The following is a 13,585-nucleotide window of genomic DNA, read 5'->3' on the forward strand; positions in this document are numbered from 1 at the left end:
ACGTTTCCAGCACTCAATTTTTTTTATAAATAAATCCGATATACCACTATCAAACAAATTTTCATAGATATATAAAAATTATTAAATAGAATTTAGAATAAGAAAAAATATATATACTATGGTAGTTTTAGAGAATTTGCCCTTTATTTAGAAAAAAAAAATAATTTTATTTTCTTGTTTTGGAAAAAATAAATAAAGAGTCTGAAAGAAAAACTTAAAAAGTAAAAGCAGCTTTATTATGTGATCGATATGCACCAGTGTGAGCACCCACCCAGAAACTCCAGTAACTTTGCATGCAACTGAAAAAGGAATATTTATGATGATTATGCTGTCCATAAACATTTTAGGTGAAATTTAAATACAGATGTACCGGAGGAACCATAACAAGATCGGCAAATATGCATCATCTTATCATCCGTCATTCACATAAGTTATCTACGAGACACAATTTTACAGGCCAATATCATTATATATACAAATTATTATTGTCCTTTTAACAAGAAAAGAGAAGGAAATTTGCCGTAGAGGCAAAGACAAAACCTGCTACTAAAATGTTTCTGGCTTCAGAAAATTGTAGCATTCCAATTGTGTCATCTCCCCACCGGCCACAGGATCAAATTGGCATCGAAAGAAACTGCAAGCACAACCCAAAGGAACAACATATCAATACCCAAAAAGACAAATCGAGAACAAATACAAACCCACTCCATAGCTCCCTCCCAGGCAATGCTTTTCCTCTCGTTACCATGCAAAAGGTGTACTGAAAACAATCTCCGGAACCCAGCCCTAAGATATGTGTGTGCATATATGCATAATTGGTGTATGCATGCATAACACTTCGTGATCCGCAAAGAATACATGAAAAGATGAACTGCATACCTTCCATCCATACCAAGGATGACAGCCGTGTTCTTTTGGTGGCCAAATGCAACAATGTATTGTGAATTCTCGTGCAATCGGAATTGTGCTACTGACCATTCAGAATTGAAATATTTAGGCAGCACACCTAAAACAATGAAATACCTTCATGTTACAATGTATTTCACTAATTTTTGCCAAGCAGAAGAAGTCAAATAAGTTTGGCAGCACACCTAAAACCAAATGAGGTTTCTTTTTTTTTTTACTTATCGAAAATCTCAAGGGATAACAGCAGTTCGAAGAGATTAACATTGACACTAGAAGTCCATTTTGGTACAGATAGATATAACAATTTCTAGCCTGGATAGATCCACAACAGCACCAGACGAGTTACAAGAAACAGTTGGATCAGTGTTGGTACAGATAGATCTTGTCTAATAACTCAGTGTTTGCTGTCTCTACACAAGCGACAATTAAGGAAACCAAAGACTATGAAGCACACAATCTATGGCTGAGCAAGAAACCCAGATTCCAGGAACAAATTTGCAAGAAACAGAAGTTATAAATAACTACTAAGAAGATGCTGTAGTTCTAACAAATCATATGGTAGGCAGTGAGATAGCAAATTTTGCCTCAGAGAATTGATAAATTGCTTACAATAATGTTGTTGACCACTGATAATTTGAATTATACTAAAAAAAGGTATCTTAGAAAGAAACTGATGAAATTAATTTTTGGGCAAACTTGTGGATAATTTGGAACACAATGCTGATTTTGGGTATGTGAACTTGACAACCAAGAAAAATGAAGAGGTCCACTTGTCAATCCAAGTGTCACAGAAGCAAGATTGCCTAAATAAGACTTGGATAGTCACAATTAGGAATCACCCAACGTGAGACCCTTGACAACTCAACTGAACAAAAACTACTAGGTCAAAATGATCTATCTTTACAAGAGCGATCGTGTCATGAATGGTAGCATATAGCATACACCTGGGTTTCCAAATTTTGCTATCATTTGGTAAAATGTCTAATATATCCTGTCAGCATCCACATCCCATTGTTGTTTTATTCCATATGGTTTCTCTTCCATCATTGCCACATGCTGCTTCTTTCATAGAACAACAACAAATGCATAAGTCCTAACTATTTGGGGTCAGCTTGCAATGCCTTGGTCCAATCCAGTTCATAAAAAATGGTGTAGCTGTTCATTCGATCACCTATCCTATGAGACATGCATAGCTAAAACTGCTTGCTGCATGCATAGGAAGCATGTCCAATATGGTATCAGTGAGATTCTCCTACATACATGCAGGGTATTTCCTTGATACAACAAATTTTAAAATAAATATTAAAAAGATTGGATATAGAGTAGCTTGGGGATATTTAGCAGCTACTCCTTTGGGAAACATTATTTTCTTCAAAGTTGATATTATATTGTAAATAAGATGGATGCACAAATAGATAGATTGCTTTATGTTGTTAAAAAAATAAATCAGATTTAACAAAATTAAGACAATGATCTTTATTTATAATAAATTCTTGCTATCTAGTCTATATTCTTAAAGTACTATGTTCTACTTATAATTATTTTCGTGATGAATAGGATACCGATGCTACTTAATTATTTGTTGATATTTAACCAGTATCTGACTACATATTCTAGCACTATATTATAACTGGTCTATCCGTACTGTACGGTAATTTGATGCGTCAGTACATCTGTATGGTGTCATATCAGCATCTCATATCCATGTAATATAATCATTTTTTCCCTCTATTCTCTTTCTATTTATTGCCAATCTCAATGTATGATTCAAGACACTTGGGCCACTGAATTAGAGCTATTCTATCAAATGTACAGTGATTTGTCACAGAACCCAATAAGCATGCCAGGTCAAGAAAAGACAGCCAGGATGTTGGTGAAGGCCGAAGGAGTTCTTTTCCAATTAGTCTGTGTTTTTAGTGATCAGCTCACCAATGGCATCCCACCGATTGGTTGGTTTATGCAGAGAAAAAAAGTAGGCACATTTTAGAAATGATTTCATCTATTCTAGTGGATCACAACTATAGCAGCATAAATTTATTCTAGAACAAGAACTGTTGTGATGAAATGGGTAGTTTAAACTTTAAAGTTCAAACTGCTGAAAACTTCTACTACTTGGACTTATAGTAACATGTATTTTTTTACTCAGCATATACTTGATTGAAATTTTCAACACGCAGACACGATAGGTAACTGTAAAAGAAGCAACAAAATTCAATCACACTAATGGTACAGTCACCTAAGAAGAATCATAAAAGGAATTGGTATTATGCTGCAGCCAGATACATACATAAGTTTGTACTTTGTAATACTTCTTTGTTCACAGCCAGTTCTTCCAGAAAGATTCTTTAAAACCTCACATTTATACTAGTTGATCATACTGGTTTCACATGGTTTAATTTTCTGCCAAACAAGAAACAAATGATTCTTAATAATTCACATGTTTTTTTGCTAATCACTATGTTGATCTTATCAGCGATTTCAATAGGCGCTCGGGCGCTCACCTAGGCACTCGGGTGAGGCGAGGCAAGGCCCGAGCGCCTCGCTTCATGTCCAGGCGTCTCGCTTCAAAGAGGCGCCGCCTAGGCGCTCGCCCGAGCCCAAGCGTCGAGCGCTTCGGGCGAGCGCCCGGGTTAAACCAAGCGACCGAACCAATGTTTTATGTTTGGTTCGGTCTCCGGTGCTTCAGTTGGTTCGATTGAACTAACTAAAGCATCGATATCAGCCTTCCAACATCCCTCTCGCGACTTCCCCAACCCTAACCCTGCTCGCGATTCTGTCGCTGCCTCTCTCCGCTATCGTTGCATGTCTTCGTTGTCGTTGCTCTCCGTTGCCGCTGTTGCTGTCGCTGCTACCGTTGTCACTATCGCCGCTCTTGCTACCACTGCTGCTTCTCTCAGTCAGCAACCTCGATCTTACTCTTACACCGCTGCCGCTGCCGCTGCTCGCTGCTACCACTATCGTTGCCGCTGCCACTACCGCTGCTGTCGCTGCTTGCTACTATCGTCACTCCCGCTCCTGCTGCCATTGCCGCTACTGTTACTCTTACTCCCTCTACTCACATGGACTCGATAGTATACTGTTAACTGTATATTAACAGTATACTGTTAACTGTATACTAGTAACAATATTTTTTTATTTATTAGATTAATAATATATTATTTTAATTTTAATACTGCTAATTTTTATTTATTTAAAATTATTGTTATTGTTTTGAATTTTAAGATTTTTTGTTAATGTGATATTGTGATTCTGTAAGATTTTTTAATTTAATATTATATTTTTTATTTAAATAATTATATTTATTAATTAATTTATATATTTTAGCGCATCGTTTCGCTCGGGCAAGCGCCTAGCGCCTTGGGCGTTTTTGCACCTTGGCACCTTTTGGCGCCTAACGCTTTTTAAATCACTGGATCTTATCACTTTTACAGGGTCAGTGTAACATGGTAACAAGGAAATTTGGCTCAGATAGATGAGCAGCTTCAACTATTTTAGTTCATCGTCAATTGTTATCCTACCTCTCTTTTATTGTAGTAGTTTGAGATTTACAAGACCACCAGTAGTGTGGGATCTGCAAGCCCACCTTTCATACATGAAAAGCAGGGAAATGAAATATATTCATATGAGAACCCTTTAAACTCTCCTCTCTCCATCACAAACACATTTACTTCAAATTACCATCCACTACTTGTGTCTTCTAAGAAGCTAGGAGGAAAATATTCTATAGAAAAATTCAACTCCAGTTGAAGCTCTCCAAAATTTGCATGGAATGAGAAAGTTGCAAGCCTCTACTATGGATAAAGATCATTCTCAATATGTGGAGATAGTGCTCGACATTCACAAACAGTGATGTTAATGGGCACTTGCCTAGGTGCTCGAGCAAGGTGAGGTGAGGCCCAAGTGCCTCATTACAACCGAGGAGAGGCGCTTGGGCTTGGGTGTCACCTAGGTAAGTACTTGAGCATGGGCACCCTGTGCTCACTTCGATCATCCCTAGTGCAAGTCAATTAATCCCAAGCTCATCGAACTCAGTCAAACTCCCTTGCTCCTATTCGTCGCTTTTGCATTTTGCCGATGTAGCCTCGATGTTGATTGTTGATTCTCGATAGTTAATTGCTGGATAATCATTGTTAGCCTGTTGGATTGTCGCTGCAGTTTTAGGATCCTAAATCATGGCAACCATAGGTAGTACCTTTATTTTAATAGTTAAACTTATGTAATTTGATGTTTTACATAAGTTATGTAAAATGGAATAAAATTCATGTAATGATTGTCTTTATCTTTAATTATATTTTTAATAATTTTTTACATTGGTGAGCGTCTTGCTTCTCTCGGGCATGCATCTAATGCCTAGTTGTTTTGGAATTTTAGTGCCTTTGACAACACTGATTCAAAGGCATCATTTTTTATATGGCAAGATATATTCATCTCCTTCTTAGTCTCACCACTTGTTACCTTTCCTGTCCAATAATGTGGTTGGTCGATTGGCAAAAACATGTGGCTGGTCAATTACTGAACCTTCAAAAGCCTTGGAAGGCCATAAACTGCTTGCTGCAGTGTTCTGCAACAGCTAGGCACTAGCAGCTAGAATGTGCCTAGATTAACTAATAAATCATAGGCAAGTTCATAAAAAAAAACTGAAGATAACAAAAAAAGCACAATTCACGATGACATCTTAAATGTTCGCAAGTTCATCCATCCAAGGATTTCAATTTCAAGTACCAGATCTATATTAGTCCTAGCCCAAATTGGTACAGGTCCAAGCCATACCGGCATACTATGTCGGTACGCTGGTATGTACCCAGTTTTAAAAAAATAAAAAATCAGAAAAATAAATAAAGTTAATGTTGGTACAAGATTTGTACCAAGAAGTATGCTTAGACTAAGTTTATCTTGGTCTTTGTGCCAATAGACTGTCGAACCAATAAGTACTGTTCATATCTAGCTGTACTTGTTAGTATTGCCAACCCAGTATCTATCCCTACCATAGGATTATCCACCACTTTCTAGTAATGCAACATAACTCTTCAATGCGCTTCTATTCTTTTCGTTTGTTATGAATTGCAATTAGAAAGCCACCTGTATGAGAATGACTTTTTCAAATCTAAGGAAAACCTAAAGAAGCACCTATTCCATTAAGAAACATGGAACTATTCATGATAAAAGGAGCTGTCAACCACCAGGAGAATAATTTGTTTCTTGGATAATAGGATAATTTATGGTTAATGTGATATGAAACACCAAGTACATGCAATTCTCCAAGTAAATGAAGCTCACCTTTGATGAAAGAAAGATGTGAACTCGCAGTTGGCACATTTGGATCTGATGCAGGGCGAGGCTTATCATTCGCAGTCAACCCCAAATTAACCTTGAGGTTGAATACATGGACAGTACCCTTGTCACTAGAGACTGCTAGCCATTGCATGTCAGCAGAGAAGGCCAAGCTATATATCTCTGCTCTATCAGCACCTCTTCTAACCTATTTCACCAAGTGTTAATAACATTCAAAAAACAGTAAATTAGAAAATAGTGCCCAAGTAAATCTGATAAGCATGAATGATGTAAGCAGCTAAAGAATAAGTAAAATGAATACATGGACAAGGGCTCAGTTCAAATAAAATGAAAATCTTATTATGGTTTTCTGGGACAAGGGCTCAGTAAGTCGCATGCTACATTTTGCTGTCCTGGGTCAATCACTAAGTTCAAATTTGCTAAAACTCAATCCAAAAAAGAGTTTAGTTATGGTCAAAATGGTAGTGTGGTCCATTACAACGACAGCTAAAATTGCAACAAAATCACTAAACCACTTAATTAAACATAAACTTATAGAGCCTCCTAAGGAATTTGCATTCCTATGCTATGACCATCAATCAGATGGGCTGAAAGCATATTGCGATGATAACTCACAATGCTGCCAAGGGACCTAAGCAATACACAGACACAAAATCCTCTAAATAACTAAGCAGCTCCCAACCATTCATGAGAACTACCTAGTAATGTAGGATGAGTTCTGTTGATACCTATATGATGCACAACAAAAGCATGAAGAGTAAGGAAAATACTGTTTCTAGGACATGAGTGTACAACAACATGAGTGTAATGAAATAAAAAAAAGAAAATATCACATAATATAAAAGAAATTTTTTGATAAGTATCAGACTCAACTGGCTTATAAGTTAACTGCTATGACCATGCAAACAAATGGGCTGAAAAAACATAGTGATGATAACTCGCGATGCTGCGTAGGGAATTAAGCAATCCATAGACACAAAAAACCTCTAAATGACTAAGCAGCTCCCAACCATTCATGAGAACCACCTAGTGATGTAGGATGAGTGCTCTTGATACCCATATGATGCAGAAAAAAAGAATGAAGAGTAAAGAAAATATTTTTTTCAGGATGAGTATAATGGAATAAAAAAAGAAAATAGCAGATCAAATAAAAGGAAATTTTTGATTAAGTACTAGACTCACCTGGCTTAGAGGTTAACTCTCCTAGATAAATTCTCACACATCCGCATGTCTAGTACGTGAATGATGACACCATCAAAAATAAGTACCTAACTAGGTTTGGCTTTAGGAATAACTCATATGGATGCAGCCTTACATCAATATACATAATGTGGCAAAGACAAATTCTAATTGTTCAACCATATTTTTTCAGGACATCATTTTGTCCATTTCTGTAGATTACCAAATACAAGAGCGAAAAAATAAGGAAACGAAATTAAGAAACATGCAATCAAGAAAAACTACATCCAATAAATCAAGCCTAATCAATTAAAATTTGTTATTCACTTGGCTCTTTAAAAATACTTGATTGATATAGATTTCCTTCTTTATAGATTCTTCAATCAAGCTTCAACTTCATTGTAGGGATATAGTATTCAATCAAGCCCAATTAGACTTCTTCCATTTTTTTTAAATGACTTGACAATGTTTCTCTTTGAAAATCACAGGTAGTAAAGTGAACAAATAAAAGACTGTCATTTACAACTTATGATATTTGTAAATCCTCCCTAAACTAACAAATTCAGTCAATATAAAAATAAAACATAAAATTCCCACATCATCTAGCAAAAAAAAAAAAAAAAAAATATATATATATATATATATATATATATATATGGAAGTCCAATAAAATCTTAAACGACCCAATATCACCTTTTTTTAGACCAAACATACAGCTACGCAAACAAAAGAAAAGCAATCCGGCCACAATTATGATTAATAGCAATATGATATGCCAGTATGCTTTTATTTTAACTAAGCAATTTTATGAAATTGCTTGAGTAGGCAGTCTAGAAAAAAAATGGAACCAAATGTTCATCTCTCTTCTTAAAGTAAGTATTTATAATTATAAAATCATACAAAGTTGTAAAATCCAAAATTATACCACCATCTTGATTTCTTTCCCGATAACCAAAGCCCATATGTATCTTTTTATATTCACCATATATATTTCCTGCATGTTCATTCAAATCTCCTCCAATAATAAGTTTCTCGATTATAAGTATTCCTTGAATGATATCATATAAGTTTTTTCAAAATTCTCTTTTGGTTTGATCATCTAATCCGACTTAAGGGACAAAAGCACTAATGATATTCAAAACATCTTGTCCTCTGACAAATTTTAGAACTATAATTCTATCTCCAAATCTTTTTACATCTATGACATTGTTCTTAAAATATTTATCAACAACAATTCCTACACTATAGCTGTATTTAACTTTTCCGGTAAATCAAACTTTAAATCCAATATTATCAATCTCTCTAGATTTTTCCCTTACTCACTTTATCTCTTGTGAGCAAAGAATATTTTTTCTTCCTTTAATTATAGTGTATACCAATTATAATCTCTTTCCTGAATGTGTTCCTATATTCCAAGTTACTAACCTAATCCTTTGTTTTTGGATTAACTTCTTTATTCTCATTGGTCCAAAGCAATCCTTGTCTACTTGGCACCACATCTGCGTGTTGATGTGATGGGAAACTTCCGAATGAGCTCCTAGCTCACCGTTTGCAATTCGAGACACTTAGGTGACGAAGGTGCCTCGCGTCACCTCCGGGTGACGACCTAACTCAAAATCGATTAAGATCCATGTTCATAAAATCTGACATAGTTTTATGTTGGGTATTAGTGATCTAATGGCCAACAAAACCCTCCACCTTGTTCATCAAGTTTTAAAGTACCAATTAACCAAATTCCAACGCAATGCATCAAATGTATAATGTTTAGAAATGATAGTGTCCTTTTTTAGCTACATAAAATCATACCTTCCCATAGCTCTAGCTAGTGAAGTGATTATGCAATTTTTTGATCTTTTGTTAGGACAGAAAATAAAAAGACAAAAGATCTAGAGAGAAGTGCTTTTCATGCTGGTGTTCGAGATTTTATGAAGCAATATTAACACCCAATTAAGGATCTTCTTTGCTAAAAGTGATGATCTTAAGACAAAAAGGAAATTAAAAATTCATGATGTATGTGCTTTTCATATACTTGTAGCCCTTACATGGATAAGAAATATGCATTTTAGTGGAAGTAGAAACTCTAGATACTAGTATAATAAACTATTCATTATTTGATGCTTCTTTAATTCATTTCATGATTTGAAGAGTTATTTTCTTGGTTGAAAAACATTGACATTGTGGAAAGAAGCAGCAATTTGCAACAGTTAATTTGCAAGATCTAATATATTTCATCAGTTCAATTAGATAGAATGCATTTTCAGAATCATGTAGAAGGAACCATAAGCGCTACTAAAAGAAGTAACACATAAATGCTAGATATTGAAATTATTGGCTTAAAAAAAGGCAATGCCTAAACTGGTTGCCTAAATCACATTATTTAAGAAACCTAGTACTCTTATGAGTATTTAAACATGAAAGAATAACAAAAAAGTATTCTTTTCTTTTATTCATATTATACTCTTAAAGATCTGTGCTGCATAAGTACCCATTACTAGCTTGTACTTGAGATAATTAATGATAAAACTACAGCAGCGTAATACAAAAAAAAGAAACATGGTTTATGAAGGCCAAGAGCAGAAATCCACATCAAGAGTGTAGAAGCTCATTACTAGTCTTCAACATGGAGCATACATATTTGAGGTAGGCAAATTTCCAAATTCAAATAGGTAATATAGTGGTATAAGATGCTAACATATTCAAAAGGATGACAACATAGTTTCTAGAAAATCAAGTTTTCTTTACCCATTAGGTAGACTGCTCTAAGAAGTTTGTTGATAACACATACAACCATGTGGATCAGTGAGATTTTATTTTCACCTTCATCAAAGCAAAGGAAAAGCATGACTACCCTTCAATTCTTATTGTAATAAGGAGCAACAAGGTGACATTTCAAACTTGAGAACTAAATGCATAATTCACTTCTTTGGGTTTTATATCTGAATCGCAAAATTTAATTAAAATATACAGCTTAGTATTCTCAATACCATGATTCTTGAAAATAATACCTCCAGATATTCCTATTTGGATCAATCTCAATTTAATGAATTAAAATTTGCAGGTTATATACTGTTTCTTCATTAGAACTAAAGCTACCAGACAATTAGTTCAGAGTAAACTTCAAAGTTCAGCACATCTAACTACAATCAAGATGACCTTTTAGGTTTTGATTATGTTAGTGCTCGAAAAAAACCATTTCAGTATGGAGCAACTGTTTTATACAAAAAGCTGACAGCTTTGTATTCCAAAACTACTAATTGATTGTTTTTTATTCTTGACAAAATAGACAAAGATAGTGATGGCATACCATATGATATTAGACAACAAAAGAGAAGATTCACATTCATGAGGAAATAATCCGATGCAATGTCTAACCTCTTGAAGGAGTGTCCCATCAACTGTGCTAAATATCCTAACAAGTGTGCCTTTGGTGCTTGCAGTGGCGATCAGGCGCCCATCCTGTGACAGCGCGAAGCAAGCAATCCTTGAATCGTGTGCCATGATAAACTTTGTCCGCCTTGCCCCATAGTGCTCCACCCTAACCTGCCCCTTCTGACCACCGGGGCAGACAAGAACCAGCGAACCCTGCTGTTGTGAAACAGCACATAAGCCCTTGGGATTCGGCACCGTCTCAATCTGATGCACCAACTTCAGGTCCGCGAAATTGTACACGAAAATCTTGTGGTCAAGCACCACAATGATCCTGTCCCTGCGAAGGCGAACGGCGCGGACCTCTGACCGGAACGAGAGCTCCCCAATGCACCGGCTCTGGTGATCGTCCCAGATCATGACCTTATTAGGCGGGTAGTACGGGTTACTCCCGCCGCCGACGAGCGCGAGGATGTTGCATCGGAACAGCATCTCGACGACGCCGATGCCTCCGCCGTCGAAGTCCCGACGGAAGATCTCGCGAAAGGGGTCACAGTTGTAGATCCGGAAGCCCCTGTCGGTGCCAGCGGCGAAGCAGCCGTGGTCCTGGTTGAAGGAGAGGTGCAGAAGCGACGGCGCCACCGCGTTGGCCACCACCTTCGGCGGCGACGACGAGGACGGAGCGGGGAGGAGCGATGGCGGCGGCGGCGGCGGCGGCGGAGGGGCTGCCGTGGAAGCCGACTCGACGGACGAGGGGAGATCGACGGCGGGCGCAACTTCGCTGCACGATTCGGGGGCGTCGAGCTCCTCCTCGCCGGGACCGATCGAAGAGGGCTGGGAATCATCCATGGGAGAAGAGACGGGGGAAGGATCAGGGTCAGGGCTGGTGTTCACCCATGTGAAAGGAGGAGGAGGAGGATAAGAAGAAGAGGAGGGAGGAATCGAGAGGGCAGCCATGGGTGAGACGAGAGAGACGACGCGATAGGTCGGTAAATCTTAGTATCGAAGGGGCAAAATCGACCGCTCAGGGATAAAAAGTATGCGGGCCAAAGAGGACCGGAGGCGGCGAGGAGGCCACCGCGTCGAGGGTTCGCCGTAAAAGAGACACGGAACCGCAACGCAATTACGGTTATGCCCCAGGGGCTGTGCTCTATTACGAGAGAGCCTAAACGAGGGAGGGGGCTTCGGGAGAGACAGAGCAGCGCATTCTTTTCTTGGAGTGAGAAAGGGTGTACGTCGTAACGTTAACCCACCTACCAAATTTGGGTTACAACTTATTTTTCTTGTTCCTTTCTGCGTCATGATTAAGGGATTTATTTATGGGAGATATTTTTAGAACATATTCGTATTTTAGATTTTTTTTCATCGAATTTTTTTTTATTTTTTTTAAATAGTAATTTTAATTTAAAAAATACTTAATTTTTGTCCCTCAAATTTTTTTCTTCGAATGTTAAATCTATAATTTTGACCATAAAAAGTATTATAAATGATTTAAATAGATTTATAATTTCAATGACTCACTTATAATATTTTTAATAATATTTATAGTATTTTTTAATATATTAATAAAATATTATAAATACTATCGAAAAATATTATAAGCAAACCAAATGAAAATATCATAACAGTTAAAAAAATGAGAAAAATATTTGATAGAAATATTTTGAGGGAAATTTTATGTATTTTTAAATTAATGGTATCATTTGAAAGGTACCTTTTGGAAAATATCTAAAAATATGAATATTTTCTAGAAAAAAAATCATCCTTTTATTTATTTATTTATTTCAAGAAGTCTCAAATTTAAGGTAGTTAATGGGTGAATTATTAGCATATATAATCAATATCAAAATCATCCTGTTAAAATTTTTATCAACTAATCTAATCAATATCTTAAAAAATTAATAATTATTTAAGTTAAAATTAGCATATATAATCAATAGTTAATATTAGTTTGTTTGAGTTAAAGAAGTATATAAACAAGTTTTTGGGTTGTGGAGACTAATTACTTAATAAGATTAGTAAAACTAGTTGAAATTATGTGGAGTTTTGGCACTTAGGATTATTTTTTATAGCATTAGATTTTGGGGTTTTTTTTTTTTTTGAGTTTAGATAAGAGTTGTTTGTTTCTTATATCTGTAAATTTTTATATTTGAAGTGTTTGAGGATTGGGATAGTAAGTATTTGAGAATATTAGTAGTACCAAATAGAGGTTTTAAAGTTACTTTGGGATAAAGTGATCCCCATTGTCTTTAGCTTATTTAATGATGGTGGTGGTGCAAATGGAAGTGGGTGTCAAAGATTGTTGCTCCATTATTATAAAGAGTAAAATGTTATTTTGCATTTCCTTGGGGTATTCCTTTTGTTTGCAATTAAATCATTGTCTCACCCATATAAAGACCTTAAAAGGTGTCCTTGTCATGTGGATAATTTAATTTTTTTGGGGGGCCACTGAGATGTCATTTTCTCATAAATGAAATTTCACATATGTTGAATTATTTTCAAAAGGATATGTGATGTTTGGCTCAATCATGAAGTCATTGGGTCCTTTTTTTTTCCTTTTATCAACAATATGAAGCACTATGTTTATGTTTTCTTAAAAGGAAATATTATATTAAGTTAACCTCGGCTAAAAAAACAGATGTAAAAAAAGACTATGAATTTATGATTTTTCTATAAAAGAAGGATAATCAATCTTTTTGTCTTAGGAAATTATGAACATGAAATAATAATTTATGATCCAACAAGCTCAATGCTAGCTCTAATCTCAGAAATGTTTTCAGTCTTATATGTTGAAAGCTTGAATGAGATATCATCTTCTCTATTTCTATTTTTAAGTATATTC

At 35.9% G+C, this 13,585-nt stretch overlaps 1 protein-coding gene across 1 annotated transcript; it reads right to left on the bottom strand.

The window, feature by feature from the left end:
* Positions 1 to 300: 300 nt before the first annotated feature.
* On the bottom strand, positions 301 to 11,956 carry LOC135596961 (autophagy-related protein 18a-like). The gene is made up of 4 exons (XM_065089291.1): positions 10,750 to 11,956; positions 6,184 to 6,385; positions 880 to 1,006; positions 301 to 634 (listed from the first exon to the last, which is right to left on the bottom strand). Exons 1-4 carry the CDS (start codon positions 11,698 to 11,700, stop codon positions 547 to 549), a joined length of 1,368 nt encoding a protein of 455 aa, XP_064945363.1. The 5' UTR covers positions 11,701 to 11,956; the 3' UTR covers positions 301 to 546.
* Between the last annotated feature and the right edge of the window lie 1,629 nt (positions 11,957 to 13,585).

This window comes from Musa acuminata, chromosome BXJ1-11, assembly GCF_036884655.1.
Source record: "Musa acuminata AAA Group cultivar baxijiao chromosome BXJ1-11, Cavendish_Baxijiao_AAA, whole genome shotgun sequence".
NCBI lineage: Eukaryota > Viridiplantae > Streptophyta > Magnoliopsida > Zingiberales > Musaceae > Musa > Musa acuminata.